This window comes from Saccharomyces mikatae, assembly GCF_947241705.1.
Source record: "Saccharomyces mikatae IFO 1815 strain IFO1815 genome assembly, chromosome: 13".
Lineage (NCBI taxonomy): Eukaryota > Fungi > Ascomycota > Saccharomycetes > Saccharomycetales > Saccharomycetaceae > Saccharomyces > Saccharomyces mikatae.
The window spans coordinates 232,405-254,372 of record NC_079268.1 but is presented as its reverse complement, the minus strand read 5'-3'; the positions used below and the strand labels follow the sequence as shown (position 1 = coordinate 254,372).

The 21,968-nt window shown below is 39.1% G+C and overlaps 13 protein-coding genes across 13 annotated transcripts; 5 read left to right on the top strand and 8 right to left on the bottom strand.

The window, feature by feature from the left end:
- Positions 1-45: 45 nt before the first annotated feature.
- SPT5 (transcription elongation factor SPT5) lies at positions 46-3,231 on the bottom strand (the record flags this gene model as incomplete). Its single annotated transcript, XM_056224699.1, has 1 exon — positions 46-3,231. The coding sequence occupies one exon, from the start codon at positions 3,229-3,231 to the stop codon at positions 46-48; it is 3,186 nt and encodes a 1,061-aa protein (XP_056078590.1).
- A 242-nt stretch (positions 3,232-3,473) lies between these two features.
- RAD33 (Rad33p) lies at positions 3,474-4,007 on the top strand (the record flags this gene model as incomplete). The annotated part of the gene is made up of 1 exon (XM_056224695.1): positions 3,474-4,007. The coding sequence occupies one exon, from the start codon at positions 3,474-3,476 to the stop codon at positions 4,005-4,007; it is 534 nt and encodes a 177-aa protein (XP_056078589.1).
- Positions 4,008-4,156: 149 nt separating this feature from the next.
- Positions 4,157-4,792, bottom strand: ERV25 (Erv25p; the record flags this gene model as incomplete). The annotated part of the gene is made up of 1 exon (XM_056224694.1): positions 4,157-4,792. The coding sequence occupies one exon, from the start codon at positions 4,790-4,792 to the stop codon at positions 4,157-4,159; it is 636 nt and encodes a 211-aa protein (XP_056078588.1).
- A 207-nt stretch (positions 4,793-4,999) lies between these two features.
- UBX2 (Ubx2p) lies at positions 5,000-6,754 on the bottom strand (the record flags this gene model as incomplete). The annotated part of the gene is made up of 1 exon (XM_056224693.1): positions 5,000-6,754. The coding sequence occupies one exon, from the start codon at positions 6,752-6,754 to the stop codon at positions 5,000-5,002; it is 1,755 nt and encodes a 584-aa protein (XP_056078587.1).
- An 84-nt stretch (positions 6,755-6,838) lies between these two features.
- Positions 6,839-7,678, bottom strand: TRM9 (tRNA (carboxymethyluridine(34)-5-O)-methyltransferase; the record flags this gene model as incomplete). Its single annotated transcript, XM_056224692.1, has 1 exon — positions 6,839-7,678. One exon carries the CDS (start codon positions 7,676-7,678, stop codon positions 6,839-6,841), a length of 840 nt encoding a protein of 279 aa, XP_056078586.1.
- Positions 7,679-7,875: 197 nt separating this feature from the next.
- Positions 7,876-8,907, top strand: TAF11 (TATA-binding protein-associated factor TAF11; the record flags this gene model as incomplete). The annotated part of the gene is made up of 1 exon (XM_056224691.1): positions 7,876-8,907. The coding sequence occupies one exon, from the start codon at positions 7,876-7,878 to the stop codon at positions 8,905-8,907; it is 1,032 nt and encodes a 343-aa protein (XP_056078585.1).
- Positions 8,908-9,358: 451 nt separating this feature from the next.
- PPZ1 (salt homeostasis regulator) lies at positions 9,359-11,446 on the top strand (the record flags this gene model as incomplete). Its single annotated transcript, XM_056224690.1, has 1 exon — positions 9,359-11,446. One exon carries the CDS (start codon positions 9,359-9,361, stop codon positions 11,444-11,446), a length of 2,088 nt encoding a protein of 695 aa, XP_056078584.1.
- Positions 11,447-12,093: 647 nt separating this feature from the next.
- On the bottom strand, positions 12,094-14,215 carry PSP2 (Psp2p; the record flags this gene model as incomplete). Its single annotated transcript, XM_056224689.1, has 2 exons — positions 12,094-13,853; positions 14,212-14,215. 2 exons carry the CDS (start codon positions 14,213-14,215, stop codon positions 12,094-12,096), a joined length of 1,764 nt encoding a protein of 587 aa, XP_056078583.1.
- A 602-nt stretch (positions 14,216-14,817) lies between these two features.
- Positions 14,818-15,999, top strand: SMKI13G1100 (uncharacterized protein; the record flags this gene model as incomplete). The annotated part of the gene is made up of 1 exon (XM_056224688.1): positions 14,818-15,999. The coding sequence occupies one exon, from the start codon at positions 14,818-14,820 to the stop codon at positions 15,997-15,999; it is 1,182 nt and encodes a 393-aa protein (XP_056078582.1).
- Positions 16,000-16,366: 367 nt separating this feature from the next.
- Positions 16,367-17,365, bottom strand: OST6 (dolichyl-diphosphooligosaccharide--protein glycotransferase; the record flags this gene model as incomplete). Its single annotated transcript, XM_056224687.1, has 1 exon — positions 16,367-17,365. The coding sequence occupies one exon, from the start codon at positions 17,363-17,365 to the stop codon at positions 16,367-16,369; it is 999 nt and encodes a 332-aa protein (XP_056078581.1).
- Positions 17,366-17,705: 340 nt separating this feature from the next.
- Positions 17,706-19,700, bottom strand: SMKI13G1080 (uncharacterized protein; the record flags this gene model as incomplete). Its single annotated transcript, XM_056224686.1, has 1 exon — positions 17,706-19,700. One exon carries the CDS (start codon positions 19,698-19,700, stop codon positions 17,706-17,708), a length of 1,995 nt encoding a protein of 664 aa, XP_056078580.1.
- Positions 19,701-20,051: 351 nt separating this feature from the next.
- On the top strand, positions 20,052-21,110 carry UNG1 (uracil-DNA glycosylase; the record flags this gene model as incomplete). Its single annotated transcript, XM_056224684.1, has 1 exon — positions 20,052-21,110. One exon carries the CDS (start codon positions 20,052-20,054, stop codon positions 21,108-21,110), a length of 1,059 nt encoding a protein of 352 aa, XP_056078579.1.
- Positions 21,111-21,345: 235 nt separating this feature from the next.
- APT1 (adenine phosphoribosyltransferase APT1) lies at positions 21,346-21,909 on the bottom strand (the record flags this gene model as incomplete). The annotated part of the gene is made up of 1 exon (XM_056224683.1): positions 21,346-21,909. One exon carries the CDS (start codon positions 21,907-21,909, stop codon positions 21,346-21,348), a length of 564 nt encoding a protein of 187 aa, XP_056078578.1.
- Between the last annotated feature and the right edge of the window lie 59 nt (positions 21,910-21,968).

Here is a 21,968-nt window from a genome sequence, read left to right as displayed (position 1 = left end):
TTTGTTGATTTCTTCTTGGATGATATTGGTTTCTCCTTTCAGTAGTTAATGACCTCCCCAAGTACTATTACCACCATAGTTAGACTTATTTCCTTGATTGTTCCAAGCAGATCTATTTCCATCATCTTGGTTACCCCAAGCAGAAGCTCCACCATCTCTTGTACTCTTATTATTGTTGTTACCTCCCCAAGTGGAAGCCCCACCGTAAGCTGATTTGTCGCCGGTACCACCCCAAGTAGACATGGCACCGTTAGATTCACCGCCTGAAGCCCAAGTGGAAGCACCGCCCCAACTTGATTTGTTGCCCCAGGCTGAAGCACCACCCCAAGTGGAAGTAGCGCCTGTGCCTTGGCCGCCCCAAGCTGAGGCACCACCACCAGCACCTCCCCAAGCGGAAGCACCTCCATTACCTTGGCCACCCCATGTGGAAGCACCGCCCCATGAAGAGACGCCACCACCACCTGAGCCACCATGCGCATTTACAGCTGGAGTTTTACCACCATCAAACGAACTCCATCCTGGTGTCATACCACCGCCAAGACCTGGAGAGTTAGAAGCAGCACCTGCAGCAATACCACCAGTAGCCATATTTCTTGGCGCACTAACATAACTTGGACCCATCCTGGCCTGTGGAACTCTACCACGTCTATTAACCAATTCATCGTACGTAATACCTTCACCACCTTCACGGTTATAATATGTTAGTTTATGTTTATCAATTGTAATATGTTTATTCTTGGAATGCAATTCGACGGTAGCTTTATCACCATTCACATCTTTCACAATACCTAATTGACCTTTATAACCTGCGGAGCGAATTCTAACTGTTTTACCAAGGGCCACTTCACGACCTCCTCTTGATTGAATAGGTTGTTGGAACGTTTTAGAAGATGGAGGTCCCATTTTAGAAATGATTTCCGGATTCATTTTGCTTAGATCCATTTTGTTACTTAGCATATTATCCTTAGACGCTACAGCTTCAACGTTACTAGGATTAACAACAAAAACCCCGGCATTTTCAACAATCTTCTTCGAGACAACGAAAATTTGTTGCGTTTGTATGTATAGTACTTGGCCTTCCCTACGAGAGCCTACTTTTTCTACTATCGTATCACCAATTTTAATTTCGTTACCATTTGCATCAACACTAGAAACTCGTGCACGGGCAGTGTTTATTTTGCTCAGGATAGAGCCCTTGGTAATCGTCGACACTTTACCTGTTTCATCAATAACCTTGAAGATATCGTGTCCAGCCTGAATAATACACGCGACATTCTTAGCACTCAATTCCACTATATCGTGCAATGCATATTCGCTTGATGTAGCCGTAGTGTCAATAGACTTAGATAGATTGTTTGCTGTAATGGTAACTTCTCTACTTGTTTGAGTTGACATAAAGGTTACTTGGCCCTGTTCTACCATAAGAACTAAACCAGCATCACCTTGATGTTCACCATTGATGACAGTAACATGATCACCAGGTTCAAAAATTTTTCTTAAAGTGGAGATAGGAAATTCCAGAGGAGTCGTGAAACCATTAAGTTTGATAGTGGCGATATCCTTTGTAGTTCTTGTTACGATACCTTTAGAACCACGTTGTTCACCGTTTAGAACTTCGATACGATCGCCTGGTTGAAAAGTAACCTTCGCAGCTTGAGCCTTCTTTATTGACTGAGAGACTGATGTTAGATCCATCGCGCCCTCTTTCGAGCCAAACCTTGCCAATTCTTCTACGGTGGGCTGAATATTTTTGGTTTCTACATGTTGGATTCTGAAAGACTTGTATAAATAGCCATCGATATAATCTTCATTCTTATAAGTAAAGTGACGATCATCTCTTTTGTAAAGATTAGCTTGATCTAATCTCAAAGCCATTGTTGGATTGAACAGTTGTGGTGGAGCCCTATGAGCAAATGTGGGTCTTCTAGATTTACGTTGCTGGGTAGTTGGGTCAATTTCGTCAAATTTACCATAATCTAAACGAGGAACAATTTTCAGCATAACTTCTAAGTTATTCTCACTAATTTGGTCAACCATCGCTAAATCGCCTTTGTAAATACCCCTCTTAATACGTACATAACTTCCTTCTTCCAATGTAACGTCATCAGATTTATTTGGTTTTAATAACAAAGGTAATTCTTGAACTGGAATTAGCAATTTTTGAGAAATGTAAATATCTGGAACACCATTGCAAAATTTTTCGATAACAGATTGTTTAGGAGCTTCAATATATATTCTTCCTGTATAATTATCTCTTTGGAAAATAGATAAAATTTTTAGCTTTTTTTTACCCATGGCTCTATCCAAATTGAACTTCTTTTTCAGTAATTTACGAATCAATTCCTTTTCTTTGCCTGGCCTACAGCGTACACCCCAAATGGTAGCCGTATCAACACTTGGCAAAAGAAACCTTTGTGGCACGTAACCATCTTGCGCAGCAGCACGATATTGCTTGGAACTACTTCTACCGTAACGTTCCCTCAATTCTTTCGCTAATCTTTGAGCATCTTCTTCTGAACTCTTGTTCAAATCTTGGTCAAGTTGTCTATGTAACCTATCGTCTCTTCTTGCACTGGGAGTATTTGGTTCATCATCTTCATCATCACCATGGGTAATAAAACCCTCACGAACCAACTCTGAATCCTCTTCATCTTCATCTTCATCTTCATCATCACTAACCTCAGCTTCGATATCCAGGAATCTGTTCCTCTCCTGACGACGCCTCTTAGTTGGGGCTTCATCATCGTCCTCATCGTCATCATCATCATCATCGTCGTCATCATCGTCTTCATCATCTTTGTTATTGCCATCGCTGTTCTTGACTTCCTCCTCCCGAGGTCTCTTCCTTTCATCAGAGGTCTCTTCCTCCTTGACCGTTTCATTTGTTTCTGATGAACCTGGGTTTGGGGTCTCTGACGCACTATCTGTGGCAGACATGGAAGAAGCAGACTTATCGCTAGATGACGCCCGCTCTGGGGCTACTGTTTCTACGCTATTGTTGGGTTGCTGAGACTCAACTTTTTCTTCTTTTTCATTATCTGGGAGGGAAATGTTGCTCGTACTTTCTACATGTTCTTTGCTTCCTGTTGCAATGGCAGTGCTACTGTCAACAGCATCGTCGTTATTAGTATTCTCATCTTTAGTGGCAGTTGGCTGCGGAACGACCACAGAATCTGCAACTTGTTGATCATGGTCCTGCATGTTCACGTTCGTGTCCGAGTTGTCACTCATGATTTTCACAACACCCGTTCGTTTTCTCCTTCTACTCTCAGCTACTTATGGAAGTGATTCTCGTTAGTGGTACCAATCTTTGAATATTTCCATCTAAATTTTTTCTATTTGTCGCACATCAGGCGGGTCACTCCAAAGGTTCAAGTATGAAATATATAATATTTTGCCTTTGCCATTATTGTAATGGCAAACATCACCATTAACAAGACCTTTTGGCTTTAGGACTTCTAAATTCAATTGTAATGAGTAAATCCAGTAGTATTAGTTATGAGAGGGTAGAGTTATTTGAAAATCCCAAAGTACCCAGTGAAGTAGAAGATGAAATACTAGAAAAGTATGCGGAGTCCAGCTTGGATCACGATATGACCGTTAATGAACTGCCAAGATTCTTTCAGGATTTACAACTAGAGCCCACAATTTGCAAACTGGTGAGAAATGAAGATGTTATTATTGAGGGTACTGACGTAATAGATTTTACGAAACTGGTACGACGTACATGTCAGTTATTGATACTAATGAATAATTTAGCAGTAATAGATGATCTGTGGTCGATGCTCATTAGAAACTGCGGCAGAGACGTTGAATTTCCGCGTGTAGAGTTAAGAGATCATGTACTAAGTGTAAAAGATCTACAAAAAATCTCCAACCTCATCGGGACGGACCAGAGCGCAGGGACTATTGAAATGATCAGTTGTGCTACCGATGGCAAGAGGCTTTTCATGACATATTTAGACTTTGGTTGTGTACTGGGAAAATTAGGATATTTAAAGATGTAAACGGGCAAAGCCATATCAAAATATCTTCCTTCTCCATTTCGTATTTTAGGATCTATTTATATATGTACACATGTAAAAATAGCTGAATACATATGCGATTATAGGATGATTTAGTACACAAATGCGTGAAGTGTTCCTCTCCTTTTTGCTTAAATTATATGTTTTGTTTTGAAGTAGTTCTTCAAATAGTTGACCTGCCAAGCACCTAGCGAGGATAAGACAATGATAACCAAGATGGAAAAGTTTCTTACTCTTCTGTTGGTAGACTCATTAGTGTCTCTTAATCTTTCCTCTCTGTTTTTCAAGTAGTGTAATTCGTCAACAATTTCGTCAGTGATTTCCTCCACTCTGCGCAACTCAACTTCTATAGGCTTTAACTTCTCATTAGCGCTGATCTTATTCCAATCACGAGCTTCGGCACCGCTCTCAATGTCCAATTCGATGGCCCTGCTCAAAGAACGACCGCGATACTGGGCCTCATTTTCGAAGCAAACGTCGAAGGCTGTAGAAGATGGGGCAGTAAACGCAACACGAACGTCACCTGCAAAATCCCTCTTTCTACGATACTCATTTCCAACAGAATCACGAACAACAAGATTTAACTTTTGTCCATCACCAACAGAACCATCTGAGTGGACGTCCACAACGACCAATTGACCTTCGCTGACGAAATCACGAATACAAACTGGTTCCGGGGTTGTAGATGCTGCAATGTCCAAATGTAAACCCTGTACGGTCACCACTAAAGAGATTAAAGCTGCCAACCAAAACTGTAACATCTGCATCCTTTTTTGCTTTTTCTTTATGGGATCAACTGAGTTATACAAATATAAACGTAGCCCCCAGCTGTTAAACAGACATATAACACGTAACAGCTAACAGTCGACCAAAATCATTAGGGAGACGAAAGAGTAAAGACAAGAAATGAAAAAAAGTAAACCTCGGGAGCTCTTTGTACGCGTTTGTCGTTTTTTACGAGATTTATTTCATTATTACTCTTCATCTTCTTCATCTTCTTCATCCTCCTCAACAAGAGCTTCTACTAAAAGACTGCCATTTGGCCATAGCTGAGGCACTTGGTCTACCGAAGTCTGTTCATCGGGATGTACGGCATATTTAGGGAAAGGAGATACCAATTCGAAGTCGAATTCGAGTTTACTTTGCCCAATATCGAAAGAAGCGATCTCGTAGTTGATGATGTCACTAAGCTCTTCTATACTAGTGGTAGAACCTACATCGAGTTGTCCTTCTTTGAAGCAAAGCACATTATCGTCTGTAGAGAGCTGTTCGATTCTCTCCTGAAGGGCGGTGGACCACTCGGCACGGTCACTAGAGTATACCTCGAGGTATATGTGGCATCCGATAGATTGGTAGATTTGGTAGAGCGTGGTCATGGAGGGATACTTCTTAATGAATCTTTTGCCACTGGAAGTCCTGAACTGCAGAGTAGATTGCTTTCCCGTTGTATCCAATGGTTGAAGTTCATCGATGCAAGCTTTTAACCAGTTTAAGTGGTGATTAGTTGAGTTTAATTTTAAATCTTGAGCAAGCTTCAGGCTTTTTTCCCTTTCCACGGCTTTGACCTTGTCCATCTCTAACGACTTTTTGTATGCATCTTCCTGTAGTTTCTTTATTTCTCTTGACATGCGTAGCTCGTGCATTTCAGTTTTGTTAACAACTAATTCTGGACTGTACCTATCCACCGCGTTCGTCAACGACTGCAAGAATTTATTCAACGAATTGACTTTTAACTTGGCGAGAACAGAGAGTCTCTGTGAAGGCACCGTCTCTGAATGGGCTATCCTGTTAGCAACGTTGGCAATGAGGAAGATCTCCGGCGTATTCCTTACACCTAGCTGTCGAGCAATTAACCAAGGTTCCAACTCATGTACGCATTTCAAGTAAATGATAAGGTCGTTATCAATCTTACGCAGGTACTGTAACGTCTTTTTGTTTAACAAGATCTTTTCTAATAGTAACTTTGAATTAACGTCTATGGCGTCGGTATCGGTGTCGTAGGTGTCACCTACTAGGATGAGCAACATAAACTTAAATTCCTCTTTTGCGATACGCAACGCTTCATTGAAGGGGATTTCCGGTTCAAAGCTTTTCAGCTGGCAAAATGCATCTTTGTCCTTAGTGTCACCCAGTATTTCAGCAAGCGGAATATGCGTTTCTCTAGTGGGTGTCTTTGGAACTTTGGAGATCTTGGGCTTTCCTGAGTGACTACCACCGCTTACCGAATGCAAAGATAAAAGAGTGCAAAAGAACGTGAATATTGTGGCCGACAACCTATTAATTATCCGAGGAATTAACAGTAAAACGAAGAGAAAGGGATTGCCATCATAACTGAAAGATTCAAGCATTGACCACACAGTGTTAGGGCGTCCATTCAACCCAATCGTTCTGAAATCATGGCGGAAGTTGGCTGGCAACGGCCTGATCACGGGCAGTGAGGTTGTAAACGACAAGGGTCTGGGGCCCAACATTGGTGGAGCCGAGGTATTATCGATGGGTGTAGGTATTTGAGTGGGTTCCCTCACAATCTCTTCCGAATCGCCTCTCCATTCTCCATCAAAATATCGGCTCAATGCTGGTTCTAACTGCCAACCATGGTTCCTCAACAGTCTCACCACATCCGGCAAGTCCTCTTGGGGGAAATTAGTAATGACCTGGAACTCGTTTAACTTTTCCTCCTCAGTGTGAGAGAGGTGAAATTCACTATTATTATGACTGATCACTGGCATCTTGGACTATATTGTGAAATTTGTTACATACTTCTACTGCGACACCTGATACTACAAATACGCTTGGCTACCTATATACCATCTTCATCTCTTCTGGGCTACCACCCACCAGTTGTCGCGCTCAAATCCCTCACTATACACGGAGGCGCCAGCTTGGCGGCAATCTTCAGCCAATTCGCCCTCACGGTATAAGTGGTAGTACCGATACTTCACCTCTTTCTTTTCCTGCTCTTGATCTTGTTGTTGCTCATCTTCTCCATCACCGGAAAGCTCACTGCGTTGTTGTTCCTCTTTCCAGCGCTGCAAGTACTCGGAGCGCTCCTTTGGGGGAATATTCGTCAAGTCTGGCTTTGACTTAGTCTTGGTCTTGACAATCGGCGTAGATTTGGATTTGAGTTTTAGTTTATCCTTGGGAAGAACCCAAGGTACGAAGACGTCTTGCTCCATGCCTTCATGGTAGCCCCTACGGGAGCTGCCCTGCTCCAGAGCCCAACAGTAGATCAACGCTTGCCCTCCCTGGCGCAGCTTCGATATAACGTGTCTGATCACTTCAACACGTCTTTCCCTCGTAGACCAGTGATGCACTACGGCGATTGAGATCGCAAAGTCGAATGTGTTGTCTTTATGTGGTAGATTGAGACCATCTGCCACCAGGAGGTTGTATGATGGGTTTATCCCCCTAGCACACTCAATGAGACCATCTGAGCGGTCTGACCCAATAATATACACGTTGGGGTTCACTCCGAGGTACTTGCCGTTACCACACCCGACGTCAATACCGACAGCACCTGTTGTACGAGTCTGCAAGAACTGCGTTACTATGGGCCATGGCTTGTACCTAGTTTGCGAGAAATGAGGCGCTATCTCGTTATAAACCCTGTGGACGTACTCTTGTTCTTTCTCAGCTGCTTCATTCGCCTTCATATTGCTTTCGTGGGCCCTTAATTCTTTGCTCTTCAAACCTCATCTCTGCTCAGGCCATTACCGAGTTTTGTCTCTTCTTTTTCAATTCCTCAAACTGGAAAGTTGAAGAAAGTGAAAAATTACAAAGAACATGTATATAGATAATTAGCCAATATATTAGAGAATGCAAACTGAAGTTCAGTGGCACCAAACGCATTATGAACGAACCTCAAGGTCCCTTGGACACTATTCCTAAAGTCAACTACCCGCCAATACTGACCATAGCAAACTATTTTTCTACCAAACAGATGATAGACCAAGTCATCAGTGAGGATCAAGACTACGTTACGTGGAAATTACAAAACTTAAGAACAGGAGGCGCACCAATTAACAATCAATTGAAAAAGTATCCGAAATATAAATACAAGAAAGCAAAAATAAACCATCAAGGTCCGGACTCTATTAATAAAGTCCCTGAAAATTTAATCTTTCCACAAGATATCTTAAAGCAACAAATACAAAATAATGACGCCAATGGTAACGAAGATCAAAATGACAAACTTATGCAGGACGAACAATTCAAACTCTTGGTGACCAACTTAGATAAAGATCAAACGAACCGGTTTGAGGTTTTTCATAGAACATCCCTAAACAAGACTCAGGTCAAAAAGCTGGCTAGCACAGTAGCTAATCAAACCATCAGTGAGAATATGCGCGTCTTTCTGCAAGCAGTAGGCAAGATATACGCTGGTGAGTTAATTGAACTAGCCATGGTCGTGAAAAATAAATGGTTGACAAGTCAAATGTGCATAGAGTTTGACAAGAGGACCAAGATAGGCTATAAATTAAAAAAGTACCTAAAAAAACTAACGTTTTCCATCATAGAGAACCAGCAGTACAAACAAGACTACCAATCCGACAGTGTACCCGAAGACGAGCCTGATTTTTACTTTGAAGATGAAGAAGTGGACAAACGCGAAACTACCTTGGGCAACTCATTATTACAGTCCAAATCCCTACAAAAATCTGACAACAATTCACAAGATCTGAAGCTACAACTTATAGAGCAGTACAATAAGCTTGTTATCCAATTCAACAAACTAGACGTAAGCATCGAAAAATACAACAATAGTCCCATCTTGCCTGAACACATCCGTGAGGCATGGAGACTTTATCGTCTGCAGTCGGATACTTTGCCCAACGCTTACTGGAGAACTCAAGGCGAAGCGCAGGGTTCCATGTTTAGATAGATGTATATATATATCATGTTCAGCAGCAACTCCATTGCATATATAAATATATATACGTTTTTTGACATGTCGTTTAGAATGACAATGCTATTTTTAAAAAGGATAGCGTATAAAATAATGAAAAAAAAAAAAGAAAATGGTTATTGTAAATCTTTTCCAGTTTAGCTGATCAGCTTTCACTCGTGAACCATTGACCCGTGAATAACATAAAAGCATAGCACGTCAGTCTCCATAATTTGTTTTGTTGTTTTGGCAATACATGTTAGATCTTTTTCTCTCAAGCTAAATATAAAGATTATATAAAAAAGTACTTCTCTGAAATACATTTGATTATACTTTTCTTTATCGTTCTATTTTTATTTTATCGTTATAGTTGCTTCTTCTCTCCTAAAAAGATTTGTCATAAAACAGCAATCAACCACTCTCAACTCCTCATTCCTTCGTTTTCAAAATGGGTAACTCAAGTTCAAAATCTTCTAAAAAGGGTTCACATTCGAGCTCCTCTTCGAAAAATCCCCGTCCTCAAGTGTCGAGAACTGAGACTTCCCATTCTGTGAAGTCCACGAAATCAAATAAATCATCGAGATCAAGGCGATCCCTTCCTTCATCGTCCACTACGAATACTAATTTAAACATCGCCGATCCCTCCACTCCATCGAAGTCAAATCTTGAAGTTAACCATCAACGACATAGCTCACACACAAATCGTTACCATTTTCCCTCTAGTTCACATTCGCATTCCAATTCTCAAAACGAATTGTTAACTACTCCTTCATCCTCTTCTACAAAGAGGCCTTCTACTTCAAGAAGGTCAAGTTATAATACAAAGGCAGCCGCTGATTTACCTCCTTCAATGATCCAAATGGAACCTAAATCGCCTATCTTAAAAACGAATAATAGCAGTGCACACGTGTCTAAGCATAAGTCTCCATATTCTTCTACTTATTATGAGAACGCCTTAACAGATGATGATAATGATGATAAAGATAACGATATCTCACAAACTAAAAGGGTTTCCAGATCTTCAAATTCTCGTCCGTCGAGCATAAGAAGTGGTTCAGTGTCAAGAAGAAAGTCAGATGTGACTCATGAAGAGGCTAATAATGGATTGAACCCCTCTAACAATCAGGAAAATTACCTGGTACAGGCATTGACTCGGTCCAATTCCCATGCTTCTTCATTACATAGTAGAAAATCTTCGTTTGGGTCGGACGGTAATACTGCTTATAGTACCCCATTAAATTCCCCAGGCTTATCCAAACTAATAGACCATTCCGGTGAGTATTTCACCTCTAATTCAACATCCTCGTTGAATCACCATTCAAGCCGCGATATTTACCCAAGCAAACTCCTCAACCACGATGACGACATTGAAAACTCGTCTCAACTGAGTGAATCCCATGCCTCAACGGAGAATATTAATGATAAGCTTAAAACCACCACAAATAACATAAAAGATCCGAATGAGGAATTCGATGATATAATGCACTCTTCTGCAAATAAGAATGCCACAAAAAAATTTAAAAAACCTATTGATATTGATGAAACTATTCAAAAATTATTAGATGCGGGCTATGCTGCTAAGAGAACAAAAAATGTTTGTTTGAAGAACAACGAAATTTTACAGATTTGCATCAAGGCTCGTGAAATCTTTCTTTCTCAACCCTCCTTATTAGAACTCTCTCCTCCTGTGAAAATTGTAGGCGACGTTCATGGCCAATATGGTGATCTATTGAGGCTCTTCACTAAATGTGGGTTTCCACCATCATCAAATTATTTATTCCTAGGTGACTATGTGGACCGTGGCAAACAGTCGCTGGAAACAATATTATTGTTGTTTTGTTACAAAATAAAATATCCAGAAAATTTCTTTCTATTAAGAGGCAACCATGAATGCGCCAACGTTACGAGAGTTTATGGATTTTATGACGAATGTAAACGTCGCTGTAACATCAAAATTTGGAAAACTTTTATCGATACCTTCAATACATTACCATTGGCCGCCATTGTCGCTGGTAAAATTTTTTGTGTTCATGGTGGATTGTCACCAGTTTTAAATTCTATGGATGAAATCAGACATGTTGTTAGGCCCACTGATGTGCCTGATTTTGGTTTAATCAATGATCTTTTATGGTCTGATCCAACAGATTCACCTAATGAATGGGAGGATAATGAACGTGGTGTAAGTTACTGTTACAATAAGGTGGCCATTAACAAATTCTTGAACAAGTTCGGCTTTGATTTGGTTTGTAGAGCCCACATGGTTGTGGAGGATGGTTATGAATTTTTCAATGATAGAAGTCTTGTTACTGTATTTTCTGCACCGAACTATTGCGGAGAATTTGATAATTGGGGAGCCGTAATGAGCGTAAGTGAAGGTTTGTTATGTTCTTTTGAATTGTTAGATCCCCTAGATAGCGCCGCCTTGAAACAAGTTATGAAGAAAGGCAGACAGGAAAGAAAACTGGCTAACCAACAGCAGCAGATGATGGAAACAAGCACGATAAATGACAACGAATCTCAACAGCAAGTTTACTGACCAAAAAAGAATTCAAAGTACCATATTCTTTATTTCATGAACAACCCAACGATGTACATACACATATATATGAAAGACAGGAAATAAAAACTCCGTCTTTCTTTTAATGACATTAGAAAACTTCTTCTTATTCGGCGTCTGCGTTCACATGTTCTGCATTATTCATTCGTTTCATAGGACATTGTGAAATTCTTTACAACTCTGCTTTCGCTATATTTCACCAGTTCATGTACATTAAGTGACCATATATAGTCATCCAATTAAATAATCGTTCTATACTATAAAATGGTTTTACTAGATTAATTTTTCACCGCATATATTATGAGAAGATATCAACGAGTTCTGCATATGTTTACGAAATTTCATTTAACTTCTTTAAGAAATAAGAGCCTTTCGACGGTAGATCAATCAAGAAAAATATATAGTCAAAATTAATTAATCAGATGGAAGAAATTAAAAAAAAAAAATCAAAATAACCAAAAAGAAAATGGACAGAAATCAGCACAAATAACAAAAAAAAAAAAGATAAATAAAAGTGAAAGAAAGAAATTTGACAGGAAAAGGAACTCTATATTACATTACTCACAACTGCACAACCGAGTAAAACAATAGAACGACAGGTGAAAAAGAGTCAGGTGTACGACTCACTAAGACATGTCTGTTGCTTTAGAGTTGTAACTGGAGTAGTTACCACTACCATTTCCACGTCCACCACGGCTTCCGCGATTATTATATGAACCTCTACCAAATCCCCTTCCTCTACCAAATCCTCTTCCTCTTGAACCTCCATTCATACCACTGCTGTTATAGTTGCCACGTCCGTTATTCCTCATAGAATCATTGTTACTTTGGCCAAGGAATCCACTTGCTGGTTTGAAGATGGAATATTGTTGAGTATTGGATGCTGAGTTCATAAAATCATTGTTCTTGTTTCCTGATGCATCAGAAGATGACTCTGAGTTTACTATCCCGTCTTCATTGCTCTGTCGATCATGATACCTTGAACCACTATTATTATTATTAGTATTATCATTAGTATTATTATTGTTGTTGTAAGAATTACCGCCGCGATATCCACCACGATTACCACGATTACTATGCCCGGCTCTAAAACTGCCACTATTTGGGCCTCCACGATATCTATTACTTCCTCTGAAACTTCCATTATTGTTATTATGGTTCCCGTTGTATTTTGTTCTACCTGTATTGTATTCTCTTTCAACATTTTTGAAAGTGAATTGTTTATCAGTATCTGATTCTATGTGTTTATCTTTATCGCTTGGGGCATCTACCGGAGTTTTATCATCGTCACATTTCTCAAAGCCTTGTTCATCTTCTCCTTTCGATTCATCTGTTTTATCTGTTTTAGATTGTAATTCGAGAGCTGGTGAACCGAGCTTGCTCAAAGGAGTGCTTTTCTTGGAAGTTTCATTAACCACGGATCTCTCTACCACTTCAGAATAACTTAAAGGTTTGGGGGTTGGTGTTGCAGACTGTGATTTCTCGTCTTTAGATGGTTGCTTTTTCAAGATTGTAATCTTGCAGCCTGCCGCAGTAGCTGCCGTGGAATCGCTAGTAGGAACCAATGATGCCCTCAAAGTTGTTGTATCTTCCACGTGCAAACTCTCCATTTTTTCTTCAATGTCCAAGATCTTTGATTGTGTATCAACTGGTTTGGCACTTCCAAAAGGATTGGATTTAGATCTTGCAGTTTTGGCAACAAAGGGTTTTCCGGCATCATCTTTCGGGTCCGTTAACAACTTCACTTTCGTGCTGTAATCTTTGAAATCATCAAATTCAGCAGGTGCCGTCGTAATGTGGTAAATTTCTTTCAAAGGAGTGGTCCAATAATTCAAAATCTTGTCCATATCACGAGATGTGTATAACTCGACAAATGCTACCTTCGAGCCACGCTTGAAATTCTGGTCAAAGACCGAGCCCGATTTCAAGGTAGAGATACTAGGGTTCTTATTTATCTCCCAGAACAACTTGAACTTAATAAATTTGGTAAATTTTGCCTGAAAAAGATCCTCAATGTCAAAGTTAGAAAATCTCGGTGGTAAATCAGAAAACTTTACTATATAAGGAGGGCCCTGCTGATGCTGCAGGGGGTGGTGATGATTGGCAAAATCCCCCATACTACCACCACCAAAAGGACCAGAATTAGTAAAGCGCGATCTGTTCATGGGGCCATGGCCGCCGTGTGGGCCTTGTTGATGACCATCGCGTTGATGTTCACTACCTGCCTTGGTTTGTTTTAAGATATCGATATTCGTAGTGTTGCTTATAGCATCCAGGTTGATATCTTCTTCATCCCATACCGACTCACCTAAAGTGTCATTCCCTAGAAACTCTTCTAGGGACATTTTCTTCGTAGTACCATTACTATTAGATGTGTTATTCGTTCCTGAATAGAAAAAATATATAGACATTCCATGACCTTCTCTTCTTCGCATGAAACTCAGCTGATCAGGACAAATCTAAAACGTTGCAAGACCATGTCTAATCAGCTCAATTTAGACAAATAATAAAAAAAGAGAAGAGGCCAAGAGAGAAGATTGTTCAATTGTTAGTGGCTATTTAGTCTTGGGGCTTTTTTATTTCAAAAATCCACGTGAACATTATATCCTCTTCCATGCTATAATTCCTACGTATGACTAAAACAGAAGAAAGTAGTAAACATAAAAATAAAAAACGAAGAGAAAAGGAAACAAAAGAGGACCGTTATGGATCAAAGGAGCTAATCAGAAAACTGAGGCACATACCCATTTCTTCCCGTTCCAGCACTCTATGTGATTAAGATCGAGTGAGCAAACGTGTATTTCCAGGATGGTTTCTTGTCCAATTCTTTGTGGAGATAAAGCTGTAAGTCTAAAGAACATATTTCTATAGTTCTGATTTATTAAAAAGAACCCAAAATTTCCGAAATTTCAATGCAACTCAGCCCTAAAAGAGCCCTAACTTTGTAGTTAAGGGTTTAGAGAATGAGAGGAATATCAGCTTATAGCCCTACGAGTTTTAATCATAGACCTTAGGGTAAAAATAAATCATGTGACTTTGCTTTTTTTTTTTAAAGTTTTTCTTGAAAGAATTTTGGCTTGTATCTTTCTAATTAAGTAATAAAAACTTCTGTAAAAAGTGTGGTTGTGGAAACTTATTCAGCGATGCGCAATCTGAGTCTTTTCTATTTCTTACAATTCGTAAAAAACGTATCTTAATACATAATTTTTACATTTCTTTGTTCACAGATTGGCATAAGACATTGGCTTTGATATTATATTGCATTTCATTGCATTGTGTTGTGGTTAAGACAAACAGGTAAAGGAAGTTGCTTCTCTTTTTCTCTTCTCAGCTAAAAGTTCGACAAAACCATGGTGTCAAAGGATCAAACGTCCTTTAATAAGAGGTGGACCTTGGGTCTTCTGATGTTGGGTCTAGTTATTATTTTGTGGGTTTTATCGTCTTTTCTGATAAACTTGATATTTGAGGATGATTCGTATAAGAAGCCGTTCTTCATCACATATATCAATACTGCAGCCTTTATTTTTTATCTCTTTCCAACTGCGAAGGCCGTGATGGTGAACTACAAAGACACAGGCTGCGCGAACGTTCATCGCGAACTAATTATGGAGGAAGAAGGCACTGGCAGTGATGGTAATGACTCGGTTGATATAAGCAGTCCTTTACTGACGAACCTCGAAGCAGGTACGCAGGCAAGTTACAAGAAGAGGCTGACATTGTATGAAACAATCAAGCTAAGTGCAGAGTTCTGCATACTTTGGTTTACAGCGAACCTTGTGACCAATGCCTCGTTAGCATTTACATCAGTGGCATCGCAGACAATTCTTTCTACTACTTCTTCCTTTTTCACTCTGTTTATAGGTGCTATCTGTCATGTTGAATCGTTAAACAAGTCGAAAATACTGGGGTCTTTCATTTCATTTGTTGGCATAATTATGGTCACCAAATCAGACTCTGATCAGCATTATCAACGTCACATCGTAGACGTCAGCGGCGACGATAACGACACTATGCGGGCTCTTATGGGCAACTTGTTGGCGCTTGCAGGGGCCGTATTGTATGGTGTATACAGTACGTTGTTGAAAAGAGAAGTCGGAGATGAGACTCGTGTCAATATGAAGATATTTTTTGGCTTTGTTGGTCTCTTTAATTTGCTCTTCCTATGGCCATCGCTGATAGTGTTAGACTTTTTTGGCTGGGAACCGTTTGCTCTGCCCAAGGATCCTAAAGTTATCATCATCATCCTTGTCAACTGTCTCATCACATTTATTAGCGACTTCTGTTGGGCAAAAGCTATGTTATTAACAAGTCCTTTGACTGTCACCGTAGGATTGAGCATAACGATTCCACTAGCAATGTTTGGAGATGTAATATTCAAGCACAAAACCATGTCCGTGCTCTATTTATTTGGTGCTACCCTCATTTTAGGCTCATTTTTCATCATTAATAAAAACTCTGAGGAGGATCATTTTGAAAATTCAATAACGGCAAGCCATTATGAATCGGTTGAACCACCAGTAGCAGACAACTGATCTGCAAAAAAAAAACGTCTGTCTTTTATTTCACCTGGAAAATAAGAAAAAAATAGAATAGCAGAACTTGAAAGAATAAAATAAAACTATTAGCATGCAACTTTCTAAGCTTTAGAAGAATTTTCTTTATCTATATAGAATGTATAATATAACTTCTCTAATATTAATCTCGTCCCTGCGTGACATGAGAATCTTACTTATTCTTTTACAGTGTTGATATTTACAGAAAAGAAAGCATAAGAAACCCAGCAAAGGAAAGAGTATTATTGACTCGATGCAACTCTCAATTGCTTATTTGCAACTTCCCAATGAAAAGAAATGTACGTCAACTCGTTACAATGTCATTGAAAAGAACATTTTTTAAAAATCAAAAAACAATTGGGTACCCTGGATTCTTGATCAAATAACAACTAATGAAGTAAGAAAAGAAATAAAATAAAACACATGCCAAAAATGATGCTAGTAGTCCCTTCGCCATTTCACTCATCCAGGAAATCTTGGGCAGACAAACTAAAAGCACAGATAACGCAGACATCACGATATACATGGCTGATACTGAAAAGATTTCGACACCGAATTGCCATCCTGAACCACCACTAAAGTACATTATACGATTTTTTGCATCACGTGCGATGAGAGGAATTCTATTCATTTCTACAAATTTGTAACCACTAATGCTTGATAAAAGTATACCAAAAGATAATATCATGAAGAAAAATTTCCATCTATTAGTTATTTTAGGTAAAATCACCTTCTTGATAAAGATGAAAATAACCATACATGCAACAAAATAATAAACAAATTCTTGAACATTGAAATCTTGAGGAACGGTTATCGAAATATTGAGAATTTTGGCTAGAAAATCGCCAAATTGTAAAGTATCGTCTGCATTATCAGGCACTAAGGAGTACTGATAGAAAGGCGACATTTTCCATTCGAATTGAGTTTGTTTGTCATTTTTTGCAGGTGGATATACCACGAGATGAGGTACATTTTGTAACTTCAAGTCCTTGACAAGTTGTGGTACTTCATTGACATCTACTGTAAAAAATAGGCTTAGAGATTGCGGGGACTGTGAACGAATAACATTGGCCACCGTATGATATGTTTTCTCAAAATCATGACATAATTGGCAATCCATGCCCTTACTGTTTGTACCTCTCATAGTGATGTATAAGATATTAAAGTAATCTGGTACACCGTGGCTCAATAGTGGATAGTTCTCAGCCGTCACTGTTATGATACCAGTCTCATCTTGCAACTGTAGTATATCATCTATATTATAAGATACAGTTGCTATAGAACCCTGGAACTTCTGGAATATAAGGACGATGTATAGGATAACGTATGTGATACACCACTTCATACTGTCTTCGTATTACTCAGTTCGGGGTTTTCTTCTACATGCATTTTTATTATTAGAAATCATTAAACGCAACTTTCTGTTTTCTTCTTCCTCACTAATCATGATTTCAATACACGCGACCATAAAATAGCGGTATACTAATAATATAACAGAACGAGAAGAAAAATGAATAAATGAATAAATAAGTAAATAAATAGATACCAGTGAATGTGATCGTCTAAATAGTGTCAAGTATAGTAAATCTTCGAGCCAAATAGATGCTTTTATAAAAAATATGATGAATCAAGTTATACTCTTTTTGAAGGAAATAACACATATAATTACTAAGATACATTTCTTCTTAAAGTCGGTATTTCAATCCGTTAAGCCTGTTTTTTATGTCCTTTAGTTGTTTAGTTTCAGGGTCCCATTCTTCAAACTCCTTGAACAACATCTTGATCTCTTCATTATTGAAGTGCTTGTTTGATTCATACATTAATCCCCTCATACACCACGGCAAGCGATAAGGGTTGGCTCCTAACTCAGATAATTTGTACGGTGAGTACTCAACGGGATACATTTCAAAAAGATCAGTTGTCTCCAATGCAAACTTGATGCCTAAATGGTAGACTTGTTTCTCATTGTAAATGGTGGAGTGACCACCTCCTGTCAAGGTACCCGCCAAAGATCCGCTTATCTCTTTTATGATTCCATGGTCGTTATAACCTAAGTCCAGCAGTGAACCAGCTATTTTAACTATGCGAGTGATGAATGCTGGCGTTTGTGATCCTCTATCAATAAATATTGCTCGAAATATGTTCGGGTGGTTTGCAAAAAGACATATTGATGAATATAATGGAACTAACTGATCGTTGATAGATCCCACGAACGTAATCTTGACATTATTTGAGATAATAGTTCTTAAGCCTTCTATGAGGCTTTGCGATTGTTTAGAATCAAACTTTTGGAACTCGAATAATTCTCTCAACGAGTCTTTTTCAATTGTCTGGTATGCACGAACAAATAAGGTTTGATCTGCACCGTAAAATGGACCATTATTGATACCTGCCATGGCTAATACCGATATAATTTTCTTAGAGGAACAAAATTGAATTTCATCATTGAAAAATTGAGAATTATCAAGGTTTATTATACCGTTTTTGATCAGTTTCGCTAGAAGCATGATAGTGACAGGGCACCCCTGGGAATGACTTACAAAGTAGATGAAATCCGAATTGTTTATTTCTTTGCTCCAATGCTTCATCACTTCGTAGAAGAAATCTACCCTATCAAATATCTCCCCCTCTCTTTCTAGAGCAATTTTATTTATTTCAATGGGTACCTTATATTGGTCAAAGTATTCCTTCACTATTTCCTCAGCTTCAGTGACAAACTTAGTAGATGTACCCGTTGGCTCGCCAATGAATGGCCTGATAATTTTTGTAGGAAAGAAGCCATGAACACCGACAAGAAGAACTCTGATAGGCCTGGACTGGTAATCTGATAGAAGGTTTATTTTTTTCCATGGATCTACCCTATATAAAGATTCTTTGCTTCGGTCTAAGCGCTCCTCATCTTTTGCCTCATTTGCAGCTGCATTTATTTCCTCTTTAAACTGATTCTGTGAACGTTGCATTGGTTCTTTTTCTTTTCGTACCCTTGATGGAGGTCTGCTATCCCAGTATTCCATCTTCCATTTTAAAATGGTCGATGTGACTGTGTTCCATATAGTTTTTTTGGGTAAAATATCAAAATCTGGTACGACAATATTAGGAAACTGATCTCCTATATCATCCGTTAATTTCTTTGTGGTTTTGACGTTTTTATCTCTGATTAATATAGCATCCGGTTTGTATGGTATGTAAGTATTAGTTAAGGGAGCTGGATTCAGACTACTTGCCAGATGTGATAAGGCGTTATCATCCGTACCAGTAGGAATATTATGAGTTGGTTCCCGATCTTTCTTGCTGCTGCCCCAAAAAAATGGCCATGTTCGAGATCTGGTAGTCACTTCTGCCTCTGCTGCATTTTTATCGCCTTTATTGTTCTCACCTTTCTCAATCTTGCTCGTTTCTTCTAAGATCGTTGTCTGTTGGTTATCCTGGAAGCTGGTGCCTTTATTTGGAACAGTGGCACCTTCTTGACCATTGAATTTACCATTTTCCTTCGCATTATTTCTATTAGATGATTCCACTTCTTCGTCATCATTATTTCCCCACATTGACCAAGATTTAGTTGTTTTGTGCTTAGGTTCCCTGAGCCCCAAACGATCAGATTGCGTTTGAACTGAGCGCAGTGAGGTCGTTGAAGATTTTAGACTATTTCTCGGCGAAGATTGGAATGGAGTCGTGACCATTCTGCCCACTGGTATTTTGTATGCAAGTCCCTTCCAATTGTTCGTAATCGTGCCTATTCGTAGTAGTGCAAAAATGCTAGTTAGGAGGACAGATAAGCCCAAGTATAAGTATAAATCTGGATTCGGTGACTAAGAGGAACACAAAGAATAGTTTTTGAACTATTTTGGTATGTACTTTGCCAGAATGTACCTTCTTTTCTTCACTTCAATATCTGTTGAAGCCTTATATGAAGCTCAATATTGTCCCTATTGTCAAAAAGCTTGGAAATGTGTCCGCTCTACGCGTAATTAATACATTATAGTTAGTATATGACCAGAGATTCTGCAAAGCCGTTTACATCCATGTGGTGAATGAGAAGGTTGTCGATAAATTTGGTCATGACGGTAGTTCAGAAGAGAAAACAGACTACTATTGAAGATTTCTTTGGTGTAAAGAAGAGTACGATTGAGGCGCCCAACAAGAAAGTGAAAACAAGTGCCACATTCACGAGTATAGCAAAAGATGCAGCCACAAAGGAGGTCGTGAAGGAGACCACTGCGAACAAAGTTTCTCTTGATTCTGATGCAAAGGGTACTTTTTCGAAGAACTTGAGTACCAACCTACGTTCGTTACTATTGCTAGAGTTACAAACGATTGACGATTCGTGGTTCCCACATTTGATGGATGAATTTAAAAAGCCTTATTTTGTTAAGTTAAAACAGTTCGTCAATAAAGAACAAGCAGATCATACCGTATTTCCGCCACCAAATGATATCTACTCATGGACAAGGCTAACACCCTTTGACAAGGTCAAAGTCGTGATAATCGGCCAAGATCCATATCATAATTATAATCAGGCGCATGGTTTGGCGTTTAGCGTCAAACACCCCACACCAGCACCACCATCATTGAAAAACATATACAAAGAATTGAAGCAAGAATACCCTGATTTTGTTCAAGACAATAAAGTGGGGGATTTAACGCACTGGGCTTCTCAAGGAGTTTTATTACTAAATACCGCATTAAGTGTAAGGGCGCACAATGCAAACTCACACTCTAAGCACGGATGGGAAACTTTTACGAAAAGAGTGGTCCAATTATTAATTCAGGACAGAGAGGCTGACGGAAAGAGCTTAGTATTTCTTTTATGGGGGAATAACGCTATTAAACTGGTAGAGTCTCTGCTGGGATCTACTTCCGTGGGAAATGGTAGTAAGCATCCAAATATTATGGTGATGAAATCGGTGCATCCGTCGCCATTAAGTGCAAGCAGGGGTTTTTTTGGGACTAACCATTTCAGAAAAATCAACGATTGGTTATACAATATCCGTGGAGAGAAAATGATAGACTGGAGCGTTGTTCCTGGAACGTCATTAAAAGAAGTTAATGAGGCGAATGCTCGCTTGAAGCCAAAATCAGAGGATACTTGAATACTACCATCACATACATAAAAATTGCGCCCCAACCCCTCTCTCTACAGTCATAAGATAGATAAACACTCTAAATAATGCTGTTTGGTAGCGTGAAGAATAAAAATGAATCTTAGTATGTAAACGATCTAAAAAAGTAAATAACAGACAACCAAATTAAGAGCAAAAAAGGGATATGCATATTAAACACAGGCGAATAACAAAGCCTGAATGTGAAGCAAGACGTTTAACAAAATCATTTTTTCAAGGCCTCCTTCTGAGCGTTCAATAAAGTAAAAACTGGTGCGTTCAACTTTTCTCTGCCTTTCAAAAAATCCAACTCCATGACAAAACTGTATTCCAAAAGGTTGGCTTCAAGGTCTTCAATCAATTTTCCAGCAGCTACAGCAGAACCACCAGTGGCAATAATGTCATCGACAATAATAACGTTAGAACCTGCTGGAATAGCGTTTCTTTGTATTTCAAAAACATCTTTACCGTACTCCTTCTCGTATAAGGCCTTGACACATTCACCAGGCAATTTACCTGCCTTTCTAATTGGAACGAAACCAACACCTAAGGCCAAAGCTAAAGTTGGCCCAAATAAGAACCCACGGGATTCCAATCCGACGATATAATCAATTTTAGATTCTGGGAAGGCTTGTTCTAGATGTAGTTTGAAAGCGTCGATCAACTTCTGGAAAAGGCCTGGATTTCTGAAAATGGGTAGAAAATCTTCGAACAGAATTCCCTCACTAGGAAAGTTTGGATATTGGTGTAGAGCCAATTTTAATTCTTGGGCATAACTTTCTATGGACATAATTAAGAGGAGTATGTACGATATGATTCTTTGAGGTGGGTAAAATGTGTAATAATATA